Below are 21,255 nucleotides of genomic sequence, written 5' to 3'. Positions count from 1 at the left end.
CTGTCTGCCTCCCCAGCCTTTCACATTTTGTACCTGTTCCAAGCTCTGCCTCATCAGGCAGCTAAAAGCGGTAAAATTAACAAATAATTTGTGTGCAATCCCAGGCTGAGGAGGGGACCCCAGTGGCCGAGATTAAGGAAAGAGAAGCTGGCAACACAAGGACGGGGTAGTGGAGGAGCCGAGGGCGAAAGGAGCTGGTCTCTGTGCTCCAAGCTAATCTGGCATCCAACTCACCCAGGACCAGATGAACCAATGATCGATTCCAGAAAGCTGGACTGCACCGGAATTCATTTCTTAATTATCGCAACGTTTCAACAAAGAAACTCATGTAGGCTCTGAACTCCCCAGGTATGTATATAATTCCACTCCAGCAATAAAGAAAGCAGGATTGTGACAGGAAGCAGCTGGTTATTGAAACAAGTGCTCTGTGAGCACCTTGACTTTGAGGCCTTGAGTTTTGACCATCCTGTGACCTTGGATGAGTCAAATTTACTGTTGCATGGTTATGGAGCAAGATTGTTCAGTTCAAAATAAAACATCCTGCTGGTCTATTCACGACTCAAGTCTGTAGACACAGCTCAGTATCGTTTTCAGAGGAAGGTAACCAGACCAAATTTTTCACACTGGCATTTCTATCAGCAATTCAAAAATACATTTTAAATTAAATGCCACAAAATTATATCATAGGTTTTCCATATTTACAAAAGACAGATTCTACTGTGAAGTACTATGAACCATTTGAACGTCGGTATTTTTAACAAGAATATCGTCAAGGGTAGGAAAGAAAGGACAGGTCGCTTCTGAATGATAAATCTTAATTAAGGTCTGGAGATTATATATTATACACAGAATGTGTGGATATGAGTCATTGAATACACCGGCTACACATCTTAAAAGCAAAACATCTCTCAAATAATCACATTAATCCCCACTTCTCTTGAACAATAAGGGAGTCAAGGGTTATGGGGTGCGGGCAGTGAAGTGGAGCTGAGTCCATGATCAGATCAGCCATGATCGTATTGAATGGCAGAGCAGGCTCGAGGGGCCGAATGGCCGACTCCTGCTCCTATTGCTTATGTTCTATGTGATACGATTACAGATTTTATAACTTACCATTCCGAGTTTATTCAACGTTTCATCAATCGATCTTAAGATGTCACATGCTTTTGTAACATGACCTTGAGAGAAGCAACAGGAGGACAAAGAAGGTGATTAAGAAATAGTTCAACATTACAACACAACCCTTCCATTTTAATAATGTTCTCCCACCACCATAAAAGACCATTTACACCCAGGACAAACAGCCAAAAATAATCAAGTATTCATCCGAAAATAAAGATCTTTTGTAATAGTAACATGCCACGGTATCAGAATTCACCTTGAACCAGATATAACTGTGCCATCGTCATCTTGATTTCAACTGCACTTTCCGGATGTTGCTCTAAGAACTCCTTAAAGTCAAAACATGGTTAAAACATTGATATTAACGATTCATTCTGTACATGTCAAACAAACAAACACTCGTTATTTCACAGTAACGTTTTATGAGTTTTAGAATCTCTATTTTGCAACTATAAGATTATCCATGGATAGACTGTACCCCGCTCACACACGGACTGATCACTGCACCCCGCTCACACACAGGGAGATCACTGCACCCCGCTCACACACAGGGAGATCACTGCACCCCGCTCACACACAGGGAGATCACTGCACCCTGCTCACACACAGGGAGATCACTGTACCCCGCTCACACACAGGGAGATCACTGTACCCCGCTCACACACAGGGAGATCACTGTACCCTGCTCACACACAGGGAGATCACTGCACCCCGCTCACACACGGACTGATCACTGCACCCCGCTCACACACAGGGAGATCACTGTACCCTGCTCACACACAGGGAGATCACTGTACCCTGCTCACACACAGGGAGATCACTGTACCCCGCTCACACACAGGGAGATCACTGTACCCCGCTCACACACGGACTGATCACTGTACCCCGCTCACACACAGGGAGATCACTGTACCCCGCTCACACACGGACTGATCACTGTACCCCGCTCACACACAGGGAGATCACTGCACCCCGCTCACACACGGACTGATCACTGCACCCCGCTCACACACGGACTGATCACGTAGCCAATTTCTCACTATATTTATATTAAAACATCTAACTGAACCAGAAAGGAAACCGAGGAGTAACATCAATATTTCGAAACCATGATCCATGAGGGAGCGTAAGCCCGCACTGTCTGTTAGACGCTGAAAGAGTCTTATCTAGTCCAGCATATTCCAAATGTTCCTGGACAAATTCTTAGGTTAAGCCCAAGAATACTGTGAATTAAGAAATATTCTTCCTGTTCTGAACACTGCCTTTGTTCATTATATTCATCTTTATTTGCACCAATGGGCACTCTTTGAAAGAGAGCTTCCTTTAAGGCTTGGTGTACTAATGTATCATATGGTGCAGTACTGATTCGAGGGCCTAGGTTTGATCTGGACTGTGTTGAGTTATCTGATCTCATTGACTAAAATTATTCTTTGCAGGTCTGGATTTGGTCCGCGGAGGAGGGCAATATAAAGGGGGCAGATTCCAGAACACTGATAGCCAAAACAAACAGAACTGCTTCTATTTAGTTGTTTTGTGTACTCGAGTACTGTGGAATATTACAAACCTCTGATTTTCCTGGCAAGTCATAGTGCCATCTTTTGAACTTTGGCAAATGTAATCTTTGTGGAGGTGCCCAAGCATAAACCACTACGCAAGGTTTGCCACTGGAGTTTTACTCGAGTTTAAGAAACCTGCATAATAACCACCATTTTGATTAGCGCATGGTGCGTTGCTGAATGTTACGGATCCTGGTTGTGTGCGCTGTGAGCAGTTTCACTTTTCACCATTTAAGCAGATCAGATCCCACAAGAAAGCCAAGATATCACACCTTACTATGTCTTTTACAAACACCCAAAAGCACTTCACGTATAGTACTATGAATTGTTTTTAACCACAGTCCCTATTTTAAGGTAGGTAACAATGGCAGCTACAGCACAGCAATGAGGTGACTAAGCAGCGAACCTGCTCTCGGCGACAATGAATAGTGTAAAACCCCATCTTGGACGCAAGAACGGGCATGTATGAGCCAAAGCAGCTCAACTTACAGTTGATGGAGTCAACATTAAATCAAGTTTAATTATAGCCTACAATTCTATTTATCCAAACTGGCTTACCTCCAGGAGCTGGATAGCCTTGGTATGCTGTTTTTCTCGACACAGCTGTGCTGCCTGGATTAACACTGGGAGAGGAGTCTCTGGGTTCTGCTTCTGCAAACCTAATGTGAGCTTTCGACACTGATCAGCCTAAGCACAAAAAGTTCAACATATTATACCACAGCCTCTTTAAAAAATTATGAAATTTATGAAGGTAGTTTTATTCTGTTCTGGGTCCTTTGTTTAAGCATCATGGGGACTCCACCAGCACACGTTCCAGGAAGATGTTAAATGATGACATGCAAACAATACAATTAATAATTATCGAGCTTGATTGAGTGATTATCAGCACAACATACAGAGGGATCATTGGCAAATCCGTAAAAAACACAATTTCCTCCCAAATGAGGAAAACCTGAACATTTCGCACCGTTCCCTGATCAAAGGTCGGGCCCAGAGACAGAGAACACATCACACCCATGATATTCAGCATGCACACTGCGTTCCATATGGTCAGGGATGTGTTGTACACGCATCTCTACACAGCGGGAAAATAAATGAGGACTGTACAATTTAGATATTTTCTCGAGGACCTGGCTCTTCCTTTATGTAAATGACATGCACATGACATTGAACCAACCGAGACTTCCAGCGTTTGGAGGGAATGCTGCAAGGGCTATATTTTTTATACAACAAACTTCAGCCTTATGTTCCCAGTTACCCATGCAGAAAGGACAGTGCACTGACATAGTTATTGCATTTATAGTCCCCTAAAAATTTAGGTCAAAGTCTAATCAGGTCATACACCAAGACATTGCCCTGTGCATTATCTCCAACGATTGTTTATCACTCACTGTCACAGTGACCGTTAAGTTGCCAGAGGCACAGCAATAAACAGAAGATCCTCGATTATTTATATTTGTTCCTGGGATGTGGGCGTCGCTGGCAAGGTCAGCATTTATTGCCCATCCTTAATTGCCCCTTGAGCAGGTGGTGGAGAGCCACCTTTTTGAACCGCTGCAGTCCGTGTGGTGAAAGTGCTCCCACAGTGCTGTTGGGGGGGGAGTTCCAGGATTGTGACTCAGCGACGATATAGGAATGGCCGATATATTTTCAAGTCAGGATGGTGTGGGGGAACGTGGAGGTGCTGGTGTTCCCATGCGCCTGCTGCCCTTGTCCTTCTAGGTGGTAGAGGCCGCGGGTTTGGGAAGTGCTGCCGAAGAAGCCTTGGTGAGTTGCTGCAGTGCATCTTGTAGATGGTGCACACTGCAGCCACAGTGCGCCGGTGGTGGAGGGAGTGAATGTTGAAGGTGGTGGATGGGGAGCCGATCAAGTGGCTGCTTTGTCCTGGATGGTGTCGAGCTTCTCGAGTGTTGTTGGAGCTGCAACTCATCCAGGCAAGTGGAGAGTATTCCATCACACTCCTGACTTGTGCCTTGTAGATGGTGGAAAGGCTTTGGGGAGACAAGAGGTGAGACACTCGCCGCAGAATCCATCTCCGACAAATCTGTTCGGACGATGCCATCTTCCATATCAGTGCTTCCAGTATGTCTTCCATTTTCCTCAACCAAGGATTCTCTTCCATTGTGATTGACGGGGCCCTTGGCCATGTCCATCCTATTTCCCACACTTCTGCTCTCACCCCTTCCCTTCCCCCCCAGAACCACAATAGGGTTTCCCTTCCCTTCCACCCCACCAGCCTCCATCAAACACACCTTCCCCTTCAACATTCCAAAGCGACCGTTCCCTCCACAACACCCTGGCCCACTCTCCCATCACTCCCAACACTGTATCCCCTTCCCACGGCATCTTCCCGTGCAAACGCAGGAGATGCAACACCTACCCTTCCCACTGTCCAGCGCCCCAAACACTCCTTCCAGGTGAAACAACGATTTACTTGTACTTCTTTCAATGTAGTATACTGTATTCGCTGCTCACGATGCGGTCTCCTCTCCATTGGGGAGACCAAACGCAGATTGGGTGACCGCTTTGCTGAACACCCCTGTTCAGTCCGTAAGTGACCCTGAGCTTCTGGTCGTTTGTGAATTTTAATTCTCCGTCCTCGGCCTCCTACACTGTTCTAATGAAGCTCAAAACAAGCTCAAGGAACAGCTCATCTTTCGATTCGGCACTTTACAGCCTTGCAGGCTCAACAGCAAGTTCAATAATTTCAGACCAGAACTACTGCTCCTATTTTTGTGGACAGCAGCTGATGGTAATGATTCTGCTGTTGTCATTTACACCTCTTCTAGACCCATCTTCTGCTTCTTTTGTCTCTCTAATCTCTCCTGCCTTCCACCATATCAGACCTTCCCTTGTGTACATTCCTCACCTCACCCCTTTCCCTGCCCTTGCTTAGAACCTGTTACATCAATGAAAGGTCATTAACCTGAAACGTTAACTCTGGTTCTCTCTCCACAGATGCTCCCTGACCCACTGAGTGTTTCCACCAATTTCTGTTTTGATTATGTAACAATCACAGTTGTGCCAACTATTTAGCAAACAATTATCCTGCAGAAATTTCTATCATTGACAATGTGGATAAATAGACATGTATATTTTTGGAAAATTGTTACGGAGGCACATAACATGTTAATAGGCAGTTGACAAGATTTATAAAGCAGTAGATTGTCACGTTACCTGATTTGTATGCATGGCTAACAAAGCCTTGTTGAATTCTACAGCTTGCAACTGTTTCTGAGTGAGTTTATGTTCCACCCCTTCTGTATTGGTCAGTTTGACTTTTTTCTTTGAATCAAACACATTTTGGTCCTGGAAGAAGCAGTTTCAGATCTGGATTAGAAGCTTTCAGGTTACAATCACAGCATGAAACTATAAACGGCAGGGCTGCTAATTTCACTACAAAAAAGATGTGAAATTATTGAAGGGTAGTGCCTTGAGAGAAAGGGATATGACAATGGCAGTCTAAACTAAAGACCAATTTTCACAAAGCATCGGCTCAAATAAGTTAGGGCCCGAACTCGGTTAAAGTCAAGGCCCGCCCACAGGACTGTCAAGAGACCGGGCGGTACTTTGCCGGGAAGATTCCTCTAAAAGAGATAACAGTACTGGCCGGCGGCAAAATAACGGCTTACACTGTCAATCTGGGCGGCAGTGGGCGGGAGCTCTCAATCTCGGCGGCAATGGCTCTTGCCGTCCAAGTGCCGCCAAGGATGGAGTCGGGCCCAGGGAGGGTTGAAAACCTGCAAATAAAAATCATAGCAAAAAAAAACACCGCAACACCTTCAGGGGACCCCATCCAGGTAAGTCGCTGTAAAAACATTTTCTTAAATATGTTCACCTTTTTTCCGTTCTTCGTACTTACCGTTGGAGTTAGACCAGCATCCACCACACAGCGGCCCTTTTCACTGCTGGCGCCAACTCCCGCCCTGCACCAATCTGGCAGCTCGGCGGGCGGAAGGCGATTCCCGGCGGTACTCCCCTCGTGCCTGCTCCAGCCCAAGTGGAAAATGGCAAATAGGGGAAACCGGCAGCAAAACTCGGCAACAGTCGGTGGCAGTGGGCATTAAGGCCACCAATATCAGGGCCTTAGTCTTTACTCAGTGTGAAACACAATTCCTATTTTCTTTATACTCCAATTTTAAAACGGGTGTAATTCCTTGTAGCTTAATATTTGGCCATTTTGGGAAGTACAAATTTACAGCAATGTTTTAAGGGGCTAATAGATCACAAAGGAAACTCCAACCAAGCTAATTTAAATGTAATTAAAAAATCCAGAAATAAATCGATTAGAATGTGGAATTCTCAGTCACAAATTGTTGAAAGGGTGTCTATAAATTATACAATAAGAACATAAGAAATAGGAACAGGAGTCGGTCATTCGGCCCCTTGAGCCTGCTCCGCCATTCAATAGGATCCTCAACCTCTACTCCAGCTTTCCGCCAGATCCCCATATCCATTAATATCCAAAAATCTATCGATCTCTGTCTTGAATATACTCAATTTTATTTTAATTTTTAAAGGAAATTAGATAGTGTCCTGAAAAAGTATATTAAAGGAGTGAGGAGAGGGAGATTAGCCTCAACGGCTCAGATGGAAAAAACCACAAGCAGAGGAGATAGGCTGAGTTCTGTGCCTGAACATTTTATAACTTCAGTTTGATTAAAGTCAATAAAATCAGCAACACTTGAAAGTACAAGTCAGAGACCACAAGCTAGCAAACAGACATCAATATAGTTTCCACTTCACTTTAGGAGCAAGCAGCATGAGTGTTACGGAGGCAGAGGATCTGGGATCAAAAGTTCAACTCAGGGTTGAATAGGTCACCGAAGCTGCAAACAGTTTGGTTCAGCCTCAGACAATGACCAGGGAAGAGGGATGGAATTGGTTTCAAGTGTACACTGTTTGTGGTGGGGGTAGAAGACAATGGAAGAAATTGTGGCTCACCAGGACTGGATGTCAGACAAGCAGCCTGACAACAGAGGCAGTGGAGGGACCGAGAGAGTTGGTGGAGAGGTAGAGATGGGTGTAATCAGTGTACATGTGGAACCTGACCCTATGTGCTCCTGAGATGTCGCCAAATAGCAGCATGTAGAAGAGAAAAAGGCCAACTGTGAGTTAGACAGTCGTGATATACCAGCTGACCCAAGCTGACACTGAGTAGAGGATTTAAGGCATGATGGAACTGCTAAATGACAACTGTGCTTTGGTCTTTAACTAGAGAAGGAGGATACAATATTTGACGTACAGCGGAAGCTAAAGATTATTGAATGAATTGGTAGAAACAGAAAAGCTGTAAACTAACGGGAAAAATAGTTTCACCCAAGAGTGAATAAATGGGTGACAAAACTGGTGATGCAGTAGTTCTAACCTTCCAAAGCTCTTGTGATGCACAAACAGGACTGAGAGATTGGAGATTAAGGCTGGGACTCTGATGTCCCTACAATGGAATAGTCAAATTAATGAGATATTGGAAAGAGCTCAAGGAAAGTCTGCAGGAGTACCTTCAGGAGAGAGTAAATCGCTAAAAAACAGTAATTATGTAATTACTCAGATTCATCAAGTCTCTATATTCTGATAATGATAATTAAGCATCAACATTAATATCTTCCAGTAAATTGGACCTGAACGTGGGCTGATAACGTACCTTGTTGAGGGTAATGATGTTATTGGCGGTTACAGCAAGGAGTCCAACATCCGAGGGCCTGCAGAAGACGAACAGAATGTAGACACGACTCCAACTCAGAAATATATATGGTAATGTTCTAAATGTGTGAGCTCCAACTCCCTTTATGCTTACTTCAGTTTGATCACTTGATTGTAAAGTTGCAAAGCATCGTCATTCTGCCCTTGGAGCTGCATTACATAGGCCATCTGAGCATGGATTATAGCTAGCTCAGCAGCAATCTCCTCATCACTCATATCCTAGGAAGGAGATCCAACAACAGTAGGTTAGAAATGCGAGAATTCAAGAGGAAAATAAATTAATCTTTTGAAATTAAAATCAGCATTTGGACAGATTTTACAAAACACACATTTCTAGGCAAGTATCACACAACTAAATCTGGAAAAATATACCAAATTATGACACAAAAGCGCGTTAAAAAAAAACTTCAAAAAGTTTACCCAATGTAAACCATTCTGTATGTAATGTCTACTAAAACTTCCGATACACTATTAAATATTAATTATGGTTGGTACTAACATTCCCACAATTTTCTATGTCACTGGTGCACAGGTTTTTGAGGTTAACGATGTTTTTGCTTCAAAGTAATGTCATTATGAAAATTATATTTCTGAATTAGAAAAGGTGGCAGTAAGAGATAAACATCATGTAATGAAATGGCAAAGGGCAAGCTCGCCCTGCGTTTCCCTAAAGGTCAGTTTCCCATCTCACCCAATCTCTGGGTGGAACCAGGTCGAAGCCGGGCATCTTTCTACAACAAGAGAATTCTGAGGGATTGCCTGAAGCTATAGGGAGTTGCAGAGTAGCAGTAAGAGAGGCTACTGGTGTGAGGGTGGTGGCCCGTGTGGTGGCTGGTGTGCAACGGCCAACACACAATAAAAAAAATCCACACACAGGCATCTTTCACCCTTCAACATTGTGGAAGAAAGAATCTATGAATCTATGGCTTATGGAAAAGGGAAGGGTTAAATTCTGTTTTTGCTATGCTTAAAGAAATAATAGGACTAGAGAAATAGCCACGCTTTTCAGCCTTGAAACTTAGAGATGCAATTAAATGACCATCTGGTATTAAAAGGGAGTCTCCTGATATTCTGCTTATCAGACTGTGAACAGAGAGAAACTATGCAAGGACAGATAGAGTGTGTACCTCCCGAGACGACCTTTGTACTCGCGGGACTAATGAATAAGATTCCTTTTCTATTTCTGTATTCAATTTCTGTATAAAGATAGGGACAATTTGCTTGTACAAGCAGAGTTTTCTGCCTTGGTACGGTCCAAGCAGGCTCTCCGAGATATCTCGCTTTTTAAAATAAAACTCTCTCGAAGCACGATTCTGAAAGTCTCCGCCTGAGTTAATTTAAGCTAAATTTCCTCGACAAACATGTAGTTTGGGATCCGGAATATTCGGTCCTTCATTGAAACGCCTGTGAACTGTGAAAGATGTCATTCTCTATTCGAGGGACTGTCTATGATGAGGTGCGTGGCAGTGGCCGTGTGCAAAAGTGAAAGAAAAATAGAAGAGGGGTGAGGGAGAAGTAAAACTAAAAATTAAACCCAAGCATTTTGTCAAATTGGGAAAGAAATTCACACTACTGCAAACAAATATAAAACAGGATCTTTATTACAAATTTAAATGCTCAGAACAATGTCAAAAAGCGTTCAAAATATTTTCAGTAATCACAACTTGGATTACAAATACAAATTAATCATTTACAATTAATTTGCATTGTATCAAAAATGAAAAATGTGCACTAAAGTCCATTTGAGCACATTGTATATGAAAGTTTTCGAATAAACAGCTTTCTTATTGTAACTTTTCAACCCTCCTTGCTTGAAGGTGATGATTTATCACAACCCTCTGGTACCTCACCAATTGTTGGGGCCACTACAGCTTGTCCAGATCCATCGGACATCCATATACGTGTAACGGGCGTCACTGGACAGTGATTGGGACTGGGACCCCTCGCTGATTTCCTCCCCAGCCTTGTCCAAGAATACTGATGACAATTTTAATTGCTGCCCTTACCAAGATCCGGTAACCTGGGACCTGCTTGTCGATATCACGGTGTTATTAATACTATTTAATTCATCTGGAGAGAGTGCAGAGGGGATTGGCAAGGATGATACCAGAAATACATATCAGGAAAGGATGAACAGGCTGGGTCTCCTTTCTGTTTAAAAAAGGCTAGGGGTGACCTAATAGAGGTCTTTAAAATTATAAAAAGTTTTGATAGAGGGGATACCGAGAGAATGTTTCCACTTGTGGGGAAGAGCATAACTAGAGACCATCAACATAAGATAGTCATCAAGATATCCAATAAAGAATTCAGAAGAAACTTCTTAATCCAAAGAATGGTGAGTATATGGAACTTGCACATAGTGTAGATGCATTTAAAGGGAGGCTAGACAAGCCTATGAGGGAGAAGGGAATAGAAGCTGATAGATTTAGATGAGGAACGACAGGAAAGTAAATGCCAACATAGACTGGTTGGGCCGAAAGGCCTGTTACTGTGCCGTATATTCCATGTAATTATAAGGGAGCCTCATAAGATAGGTGCACAGGTCAGAAATAGGTCTCCAACACTAGTGTGAATTCGACAGCCTGCATCACTGTTGGGAGCGTAGGATTGCTACGTAAATCGTTATATGAAGTAACGTGTGTTTACTGATATGAGCTGATAAAAAAAGACTTGTCTATTATTTCACAATTATGGAGAGATTCTGTCGATCAATTTTATACTCATTCACACGCGATTAATGCTAATAAAATTCACCCAACTTATTGTAGCCAGTGAAAAGACCACTATTCTGAATTACTCACAGTATCTTCCGAAAATGATTGTCGACAGAGTTCTAAAACGAAACAAAAAACATGATTAGAAATACAAAACGTAATGATTGCCGCTTGTTGGGCTTTTGTAGCCATTTCTAATGTTATCATAGGTTGAGTCCTTGTATCAATTCCTTTCCTGCAAAACCTACTTACCTTCAGCTTTCTGAAGTTTACTCATGGCCTGAGGCAGTTTGCTCTCACCAATCAAGGTGCAGGCAACATTGTAACATAGCTCGTACGAGGTTTCAGGCAAACCCAAATCATCCTGTGTAATGAAACAAAGATATGTTGCACTTTATTTTTGACAAACAAGGAAAATAGTTAAATCCAGTTACTGCGCTGAAAGACGAGTTTGCTAGAAATTTCACACATTACCCAGAGTTGAATTACTTAATATTCTATGGCGAAAAATAGAAATATACTGGAAATGCAATGTGTCTGGAACTAGGATTAAGGCTTGGCTGGGATGCTCCCTCAAAATCTCAGTTGTTAACCTGTCTTCTGTTTCAGATACCGAGTGAGCCGCTGAGAATTTCTAGAGCTTTATTTATTAGTTCGATTTTTGGTTTTCTCAGGTTTCTCGTTATCTCTTTACGCTCCTGTGGTGGCCAATTCTGGGAGTGGCCCATGGTAATTTAAGAATATGTAAACCGGACAGAAAAGGTCTCGTTTTGCATGCTGGAATTTTTTTAATGGCTGTGTGCATAGATGAACCCTATCCAACTGTGCATGCGTGAAATTGTACGTGGCATAATACACACAAAAGCCAGTCCACTCACACTTTCAAGAATGCAAACAAGCCCACTTTGCACCCCTCAGTATGGCAGATTATTTTACACACACATTGCCTTTTAAAAAAATAAAATGCCCCTCCTTGTCCAGGTGGCAAACGTGGTCAGTCACCCTGCGTGAGTTCTTGTATGTGAACGGAACAATAAGTTGCAGCAAAAGGCAACTGTCACCCACATTTAATCCATAAAGACAGGCCTCCACAAACCCAGACAGCAAGAACCCACTTCCCACTTGCATCATGTACCTAAACCATGACCAGTTTTATACAATTCTTGCATTTCATCACTTGAGGAACTACATATCAAGGAGCTAGATATATTGGGGTATCTTCCCCTCACCCCCAAAAGAAAGCAACGTGACTAACATTCTTTAAAAGGTAGATGCCATTTCTCACACGGTGGGAGTATTGCCCAGCTTGGCAAGTTATGCAAAACAACCTAAATACACGCAGGAAAATGTTATGACTGCAGTTAGTCGGTACAATGTTCGGGTCATATGAAGTCGTTCATTCTAACCGGAACCTAAACTGAAACAAACCACTTAAAATACCAACCTACCAGCATTCAGGGATGGATAGGATTGTGTGTGAAGTTGCACATCTTTCAAAAAATACCCTAGCAGATTGGTCATCTATAACCGGCATCCTGCGTGCATTAGAAGAGCATCTCCAAGTACAAATGTAGGATGGTGATGCCCCTACATAGGAGCCATAACTAGAGAACGCGATCTAATGTGGCACGGATCACTGTGCGGTGAAAACTGTTGGATATTGCATTGCAACAAATCACTTGCAATCAGGATTCTTTTATCGTCACTGATGCTAGTAGTTTGTCTATCTTGACTACTACCATGATAGCGTACTGCAGGTGTCCAAATCCATTACCCCAAGGAATTTCAGTGCTGTGTGACATGACTTGTTTTCATTTGTGAATAGGATGTGTGACACTGGCGAGGCTGCATGATTTGCCAATTTCTGGATGCCCAGGGAAGGGGATAGTGGACCACTTGGGCTGATGATGCTCCTACAATGATGTTCGGGAGGAAATTCCAGGTTTTTGACCCAGCAACAGTGATGTATGTCCATTATGGCAATACATGTCCATGTCAGGGTGATGTGACTTGTAAGAGAACTTCGAGCTGATGTTGCTTCCATAATATTGTTCCTCTAACTATCCTCGATGTTGACAGGCATGGGCTGGGAAGTACTATCGAAGCAAGCTTGATGAGTTTCTGCGGTGCATCCTTGTAGATAGTCTACACTGCTCCAGCGGTGGAGGGAGTAGACACTGAGCTGAGTAGCAAGGGCATCGATCAGGTGATCTGTTCATCTTGATTGTGTTGACCATCTGGAGTGTTGTTGGGGATACACCAATCTAGGTCCAATCCCACTCCAGGGACTTGAGAACAAAAAAATGTAGGCTGACACTCCAGTGCAGTGCTGAGGGAGCACTGCACTGTCGGAGATGCTTTCGGATGAGTTAAACCGAGGCCCTGTCTACGCTCTCAGGTGGATGTAAAAGATCCCATGGCGCAATCTCGAAGAACAGCAGGGGAGTTATCCCCTGTGTCCTGGGGCCAATATTCATCCCTCAATCAACATAACAAAACTGATTATCTGGTCATTATCACCTTGCTGTGTGTGGGAGCTTGCTTGTGTGCAAATTGGCTGCCGTGTTTCCTACATTACTACACTCCAAAAGTACTTCATTGGCTGTAAAGCGCTTTGAGATGTCCGGTGGCCGTGAAAGGCGCTATAGAAATCCAAGTCTTTCTTTTTTTTGTACAGAACCAGTGAGAACCTGTTCAACCTTCGTCGCCTCCAGGCCAAGTCCAAGACCACCCCAACCTCTGTTGTCGAGCTACAGTACACGGACGACGCCTGCATCTGCGCACAGAGGCTGAACTCCAAGTCATAGTCAACGTATTTACTGAGGCGCACGAAAACATAGGCCCTTACGCTAAACATCCGTAAGACAAAGGTCCTCCACCAGCCTGTCCTCGCCACACAGCACTGCCCCCCAGTCATCAAGATCCACGGCGCGGCCCTCGACAACGTGGACCATTTCCCAAACCTCGGGAGCCTCTTGTCAACAAGAGCAGACATTGACGATGAGATTTGCCTCCAGTGCGCCAGTGCAGCCTTTCGCCGCCTGAGGAAAAGAGTGTTCGAAGACCAGGCCCTCAAATCTGCCACCAAGCTCATGGTCTACAGGGCTGTAGTAATACTCGCCCTCCTGTATGGCTCAGAGACATGGACCATGTACAGTAGACACCTCAAGTCGCTGGATAAATACCACCAACGATGTCTCCGCAAGAGCCTACAAATCCCCTGGGAGGACAGACGCACCAATGTTAGCATCCTCGACCAGGCTAACATCCCCAGCATTGAAGCACTGACCACACTTGATCAGCTCCGCTGGGCAGGCCACATTGTCCGCATGCCCCAGACACGAGACTCCCAAAGCAAGCGCTCGACTCAGAACTTCTTCAAGGCAAACGAGCCAAAGGTGGGCAGAGGAAACGTTACAAGGACACCCTCAAAGCCTCCCTGATAAAGTGCAACATTCCCACTGACACCTGGGAGTCCCTGGCCAAAGACCGCCCTAAGTGGAGGAAGTGCATCCGGGAGGGCGCTGAGCACCTCGAGTCTCATCGCCGAGAGCATGCAGAAACCAAGCGCAGGCAGCGGAAGGAGCGTGCGACAAACCAGTCCCACCCTCCCCTTTCCTTCAACCACTGTCTGTCCCACATGTGACAGGGACTGTGGTTCTCGTATTGGACTGTTCAGCCATCTAAGAATTCATTTTAAGAGTGAAAGCATGTTTTCCTCGATTCCAAGGGACTGCCTATGATGATGACACTCCAAAAGTACATAATTGGCTGTAAAGCACTTTGAGACGTCTGGTCGCCATGAAAGGCGTTATATAAATCCAAGTCAGTCTTTTTTTTCTTTGAAGTGGTGAGTATTCCATCATTCTCCTGACTCGAACCCTGTAGCGGTTTTGAGGAGTCAGGAGTACCCAGCACCTGTCCTGCTCGTGATACGACTAGTGCAGTTAAGCTTCTGGTCGACAGTGGCCACATTTTTTTGTTCTCAAGTCCCTGGAGTTGGGGATGCACCCAGCTAGGTTCAAGCCTAACACTCAGCAATGCTGGTGCTACTGAAGGTCCGAATGAGACACTTGGGATTTCTCGAGTTGGAGATGGTCGTTACCAGGCATTAAATGGCACAAATAGTATCTGCCAATTCAGCCCAAGCCAGGATTTAGCTAAGTCCAAGGACATGATGGAAGAGAAACAGAAAATGCTGGAAATCTCTTCACAGATGATCCACTGAGGGGTCCAGCATTTTCTGCTTCTTTTCAGATTCCAGCATCCGCAGTATTTTGCTTTTGTCATTATTAGAGGAGTTGTGAATTGAGCTGAACACTGAACTCACTGTTCCTGCTAAGGTGCGTGCGCTCCGTCCATCCCCCAGGCCGCGAGCCGTCCATCCCCCAGGCCGCGAGCCGTCCATCCCCCAGGCCGCGAGCCGTCCATCCCCCAGGCCGCGAGCCGTCCATCCCCCAGGCCGCGAGCCGTCCATCCCCCAGGCCGCGAGCCGTCCATCCCCCAGGCCGCGAGCCGTCCATCCCCCAGGCCGCGAGCCGTCCATCCCCCAGGCCGCGAGCCGTCCATCCCCCAGGCCGCGAGCCGTCCATCCCCCAGGCCGCGAGCCGTCCATCCCCCAGGCCGCGAGCCGTTGACCTGAAATGCCGTGCAGAGAACTGGACAGTAACTGGAGCGGGGGAGGGACCCCAGGAACCCAGACAGACTCATTTGTGAGTCTTGCAACCTCACAGCCGATTGCAATTGCAGCTCTTGAAGTCTATGTTCTGATGGTTGATGGGCTTTTGTGCCGGGAAGGGGATTGGTTTTCTCCCTTGACCTTTGAGCAGGAAAATCCCCCACGCTCGGATTATTCGCCTCCCAGCACCGACTGCCGGTATATCGGAGCCACACATGTGCAATGCCTAGTCAGGACGTGGCTTCGTGCTGAGGTCAGGGGAGCTGGTGGTGGAAGATCGAGGATTCAAAGGGAAGCGAGAGACTGGGAAGACAGATAGGGACTGCAAGAGATAGAGCGAGAGGGACAGAGATCATCACATGCAGTCCCTCGAGGTCGAGGATGACTTGCTTCCACACTAAAAATGAGTTCTCAGGTGACTGAAGAGTTCAATGCGGGCCCTACAGTCTCTCTCTCAGGTGGGGCAGACGGTGGTTAAAGGAAAGGGTGGGCGGGGTGCTGGTTTGCCACACACTCCTTCCGCTGTCGACACTTGGCTTCAGCTTGCTCTCGGCGTAGAGACTCAAGGTGCTTAGCGCCTTCCAGGATGCTCTTCCTCCAATTTGAGTGGTCTTGGGCTAGGGATTCCCAGGTGCCGGTGGGGATGTTGCTATTTTTCCAAAGGAGGTTTAAGGGTGTCCTTGAAGCGTCACCTCTGCCCATCTTGGGCTTACTTGCCGTGTCTGAGCTCCGAGTAGAGCGCTTGTTTTGGGAGTCTCGTGTCAGGCATGCAGATGATGTGGCCCGTCCAGCGGAGCTGATCGGGCGTGGTCAATGCTTCGATGCTGGCTTGAGTGAGAACGCTGATGTTGGTACGTCTATGGATTTGCAGGATCTTGCGGAGGCAGCGCTGGTGGTACTTCTCCAGTGTTTTGAGGTACCTGCTGTATATAGTCCATGCCTCTGAGCCATATAGGAGGGCGTGTATCACCACTGCTTTGTAGACCGTGAGACTGGTACCGGATTTGAGGTCCTCGTCTTCAAACACTCTCTTCCTCAGGCGACCGAAGGCTGTGCTGGCGCACTGAAGGCAGTGTTGGACCTCGTCAACGATGTCTGCCCTTGCTGACAGTAGGCTCCCGAGGTATGGGAAATGGTCCACGTTGTCCAAGGCCTCGTCGTGGATTTTGATAATCGGGGGGGCAGTACTGTGTGGCGGGGGCAGGTTGGTAGAGGATCTTTGTCTTACTGATGTTTAGTGTAAGGCCCATGCTCTTGTACGCCTCGGTGAAGGTGATGACGATAGCTTGGAGCTCAGCCTCCGAGTGTGCGCAGACGCAAGCGTTGTCTGCGTACTGTAGTTCGATGACGGAGGATAGGACGACCTTGGAACTGGTTTGGAGGCGGCGGAGATTGAACAGATTCCCGTTTGTCCTGTAATTTAAGTTCCACTTCAGCGGGGAGCTTGCTGAGGGCGAGATGGAGCATTGCAGCGAGGAAGATGCTCGCTGCAAGATGCTGGTGCGATGACACAGCCCTGCTTGACCCTGGTCCGAACGTGGAATGGGTCTGTGGTGGATCCATTGGTCAGGATCACAGCTCAGGGACAGAGAGCGAGAGAGATAGAGTGTGAAACAGAGGAAGAGAGGTACAGAGAAAGAGAGAGACAGCAAAAGAGGGAGAGGGGGGCGAGGGTCCAGGCACGTGTCGTCCGTTCCTGAGGAGTGAGCAGCAGGCCGCACTTGGGAACAACAGAGGTGGAGGTGCAGCACATGTACAATGGCCGCTGGAAGGAGGCTAAAGCAAACAAGTTTTAGGCCCGCAGTGAAACAATAATGAGAATACTTTTTTTTTAAATTGGAGCAACTTCTTTTGTCAAAGCTGACTTTGCAACGAGACTTGAAAGAATTTAGATTTTTTAATTAACTTTTCACAAAAAATGAGTGTTAAAAACACTTTTCCCCCTAAGTTTCGAAGATGATTTTGGAAGAAACCGAAAAAAAAATCAATTTTCCCCTCATCTAAACAAGTTTCAACCAGCTCTTGAAGTCCAAACACTTTTTAAAAGGGTCTGAAATGCTTTAAAAATGTAAAAATGGAAATTTCTCAATATTTGGTTTTGAACGATTGACTGAAGTGAGCAGCTTTACACAAACATGCAACCACACCGCTGTGGGGGGGGGGGGGTGTCTGTAGGAGTTACTATTTATAGACTTTTTAAAGATGTTTAGGAAGAGAACCAAAAAAGGGGAAAAATACAAACCATTTTATTTTGTCTGTCGTTCTATAGTTCTAACAAGTCCCAGGAATAATTTCAATATAAATTTCTTCTTAAACATTTAGTGGAGTGTTAATAGAATCAAGAGTTATGTAATGATGTATAAAAATTGCAGGAAGCTACTTTAGAAGAAACTATTTGTTTATTGAGAATGACACAGAAAATACTTTGATTAAACTGAAAATGCACAATTTCAATTTGGTATAAATGTTTGAAATAGATTAAAAACTGAGAGTACAATGAAGTTTGTTTCCCACTATTTAATTAGGAAGTACGTAAAATATTTCAACACTTTTCATGATAAGAGCCGGATTAATATTGTGCCGAATGTTTGAGAGAAAAATATTAGAAATGAAATTCGTAAATTAACCTCTTTACATCAACATATTAGTAAATATTTCCAAGTCAGTCTGATTGGTTTTCCTGTCCTGGAAGAAAGATGAATGGTTATTTTTGTTAAATCATCGTTTTTCTTGCTTTTTGTTTTTAATTTGGTGATGCACAGTGTGTATGTGTTTTTCTGTACTTGTGAATAAGTCTGACAGGTTACATGGGGGGGTGGGGGGGCTGGTTCAAGGAGACAACGTTTATTAATGAAGCTGGAAATATGGATACCTGATTTTGATGGATTCTTTTTAATACTGTGAACTAAAGAACTACAGCACTTTATATTTGTTGGGTGTCTGGTGACAGTGATGAATATTCTAATTACTTATGTGGTTGTACAGTATGTCAGCGCCATAGGTAAGGCACTGCTCCTGCTGTGTGATGTGAGGGATGGGCTAGTACATTCAAAACTATAAAATTAATACTAATTGCCTGAATAGATTTGCCTCTTTCAGCTCACCTTGGGCTTTTGAATTGTTTGTCGATGCATAACCGTGTAACTGAGTAACGTTTCTGAAGTGGTAATGCATTATATGCAGTTCTTTTATATCCCAGTTATTTCTGACAAGTAATATTTTTAAAATAAAGTCTGTACATGACAAACTAAAAACTTTTAATTAATTCTACCGTAAACAAACTTGCAGAATGTGCATGTAAATGACAAATGAATTTCAATATAGCTAAGTGTGAGGAGGTACATTTTGGTAGGAGGAATAAGGAGGCGACCTACTTCTCGGAAAATAAGAATCTGAATGGAGTAGAGGTGCAAAGGGATCTCGGGGAACAGATTCACAAATCACTAAAGGGAGACATGCAGTTTAAATAAACCATAATGGTCCAAATAAAGCACTGGGACTCATTTCTAAAGGAATAGAATTCAAAAGCAGAGAAATGATGTTAAACATGTATAGATTGTCTGATTGTTGAGACATGGGGTGGCAGTATGGCATTACTGTGTATATGCTTCAAAGTGGCTGCTGTTACTGTAAAAGTTGTTGTTGTAAAATTTGCTCACGGACAAAAAGGTCGCACTCAAAGGAGCTCATGGCCCGCTCGGTACAAAAAGAAATTAGAGGGAGCAGTGACTGGAATCACTTCTGACCTTATGATGGAGGGAAGGTCATTAATGAAGCAGCTGAAGATGGTTGGGCTCAGGCTGCTGCCCTGAGGAACTCCTGCAGCGATGTCCTGGGGCCCCCTTTCCGTGCCTCAGGTATGATTCCAACTAATGGAGAGTTTTCCTCCTGACCACCCAACCGCACTGACCTAAAGCTCAGTCACATGCTCCTTGATCTTGCGGACAGCTACTCTCAGCTTTCCTCCGGAATCGAAGCTTATTAGCCAACACTAGGGCTCAATTTTCCCCGGTGATTTGCGCAGTTTTTTTGGAGCAGGCTGCTTTTTTTGGTCTAAGTTAAAAATCCAGTTTCCCCAATCAATTTGTACCAGCGGAACTCAGTTAGTTACGATTTTTTTTTAGGTACTTTTTTTTTTCAGCCGAAGGGGGCGTAACCAGCCACCCGCGCCAATTCTGGCCATTTAGGCAAGTTTGGCCAGCTGAGAGTTACTCCAGTTCTGCTTAGGCCGGCATATGTGGCCTCTCCAGAAAAACCTTCCGGAAAGTTAAGGAAATTGGTGCAGGTAAGGAAATTGGTGCAGGTAAGGACAGCAAATGCCCAGACAGCAGCAGCAGGAGAGGTAATAGGAGAGGTGTGAGAGAGAGAGAGAGAGAGAGAGAGAGAGAGAGAGAGAGAGAGAGAGAGAGAGAGAGAGAGAGAGAGAGGTGGGGGGTGGGGGAGAGAGGGGGTGAGGTGCGGGGACTGGGAGGGAGGAGGCCATTCGGCCTGAGATAGGGGTGGGGATCGGACCAGCAAGCCCTTCGGCCTGGGCTAGGAACAGGACCAGTAAGGCACTCGGGACTGGAGGGGGGGGGGAGCTGGAGCTGGACCGGCACAGGCAAGGGGCGGGCTAGAGATTCGGCTACAAAACAAGTCGTGGGAGAGTGGGGAGGGAGAGACAGCCGATCAGATGGCAATCCGAGCTGTACTGCGCATGTGCGGCCATTGGAGCAACGGCAAAAACGCACGTATTTTTTTTCGCGCATGTGCAGAAGGCCCAGCTTTGTTTTTTGGCGCAGACAGCAGGCTCCACCCCACGAGCACACGCAACACGGCTCCAAATTCCCGATATATAAATTCGATTTATAGATTGGGGAAACTTTGGAAAAATATTTATGGCGCATTTCTGGCCTAAAAAAATAAGCGTAACTCTGGCAATACGCCAGAGAACGGGCTTGGGGAAAATTGAGCCCTAGATCTTTTTCTTATTGGTTCCTGGGATGTGAGTATCGCTGGCAAGGCCGGCATTTATTGCCCATCCCTAATTGCCCCTTGAGAAGGTGGTGGTGAGCCGCCTTCTTAAACCGCTGCAGTCCGTGTGGGGAAGGTGCTCCCTGCTATTAGGACGAGAGCTCTATGATTTTGATCCAGCGGCGATGAAGGAACGGCGATATATTTCCAAATCAGGGTGGTGTGTGACTTGGAGGCGATGGTGTTCCCATGCACCTGCTGTCCTTGTCTTTCTAGGTAGAGGTCACGGGTTTGGGAGGTGCTGTCAAAGAAGTCTTGGCGAGTTGCTGCAGTGCATCTTGTAGATGGTACACACTGCATCCACGGTGCGCCGGTGGTGGGGGGAGTGAACATTTAAAGTGGTGGATGGGGTGCCATTCAAGCGGCTGCTTTGTCCTGGATGGTGTCAAGCTTCTTGAGTGTTGTTGGAGCTGCAACTCATCCAGGCAAGTGGTAGCGATGGGCTCTGGAGCCAAGTGGTTCTTGAAGA

At 45.3% G+C, this 21,255-nt stretch overlaps 1 protein-coding gene across 1 annotated transcript in view; it reads right to left on the bottom strand.

Moving 5' to 3' along the window:
• The window catches only part of srp72 (signal recognition particle 72), a 51,753-nt gene that overhangs the window by 18,239 nt on the left and 12,259 nt on the right, over positions 1–21,255 (bottom strand). Inside the window, exons 5-12 of the mRNA XM_070873224.1 lie at positions 11,348–11,459; positions 11,183–11,214; positions 8,476–8,600; positions 8,323–8,380; positions 5,856–5,987; positions 3,237–3,365; positions 1,379–1,451; positions 1,114–1,178 (exon numbers count right to left, since the gene is read on the bottom strand). Of these exons, the coding sequence (XP_070729325.1) occupies positions 1,114–1,178; positions 1,379–1,451; positions 3,237–3,365; positions 5,856–5,987; positions 8,323–8,380; positions 8,476–8,600; positions 11,183–11,214; positions 11,348–11,459 (726 nt within the window). The remainder of the gene's footprint in view (positions 1–1,113; positions 1,179–1,378; positions 1,452–3,236; positions 3,366–5,855; positions 5,988–8,322; positions 8,381–8,475; positions 8,601–11,182; positions 11,215–11,347; positions 11,460–21,255) is intronic.

Source organism: Pristiophorus japonicus, chromosome 2, assembly GCF_044704955.1.
Source record: "Pristiophorus japonicus isolate sPriJap1 chromosome 2, sPriJap1.hap1, whole genome shotgun sequence".
Taxonomy (NCBI): domain Eukaryota; kingdom Metazoa; phylum Chordata; class Chondrichthyes; family Pristiophoridae; genus Pristiophorus; species Pristiophorus japonicus.
The sequence above is the reverse complement of the archived record's forward strand: the minus strand, read 5'-3'. Positions and strand labels throughout refer to the sequence as shown.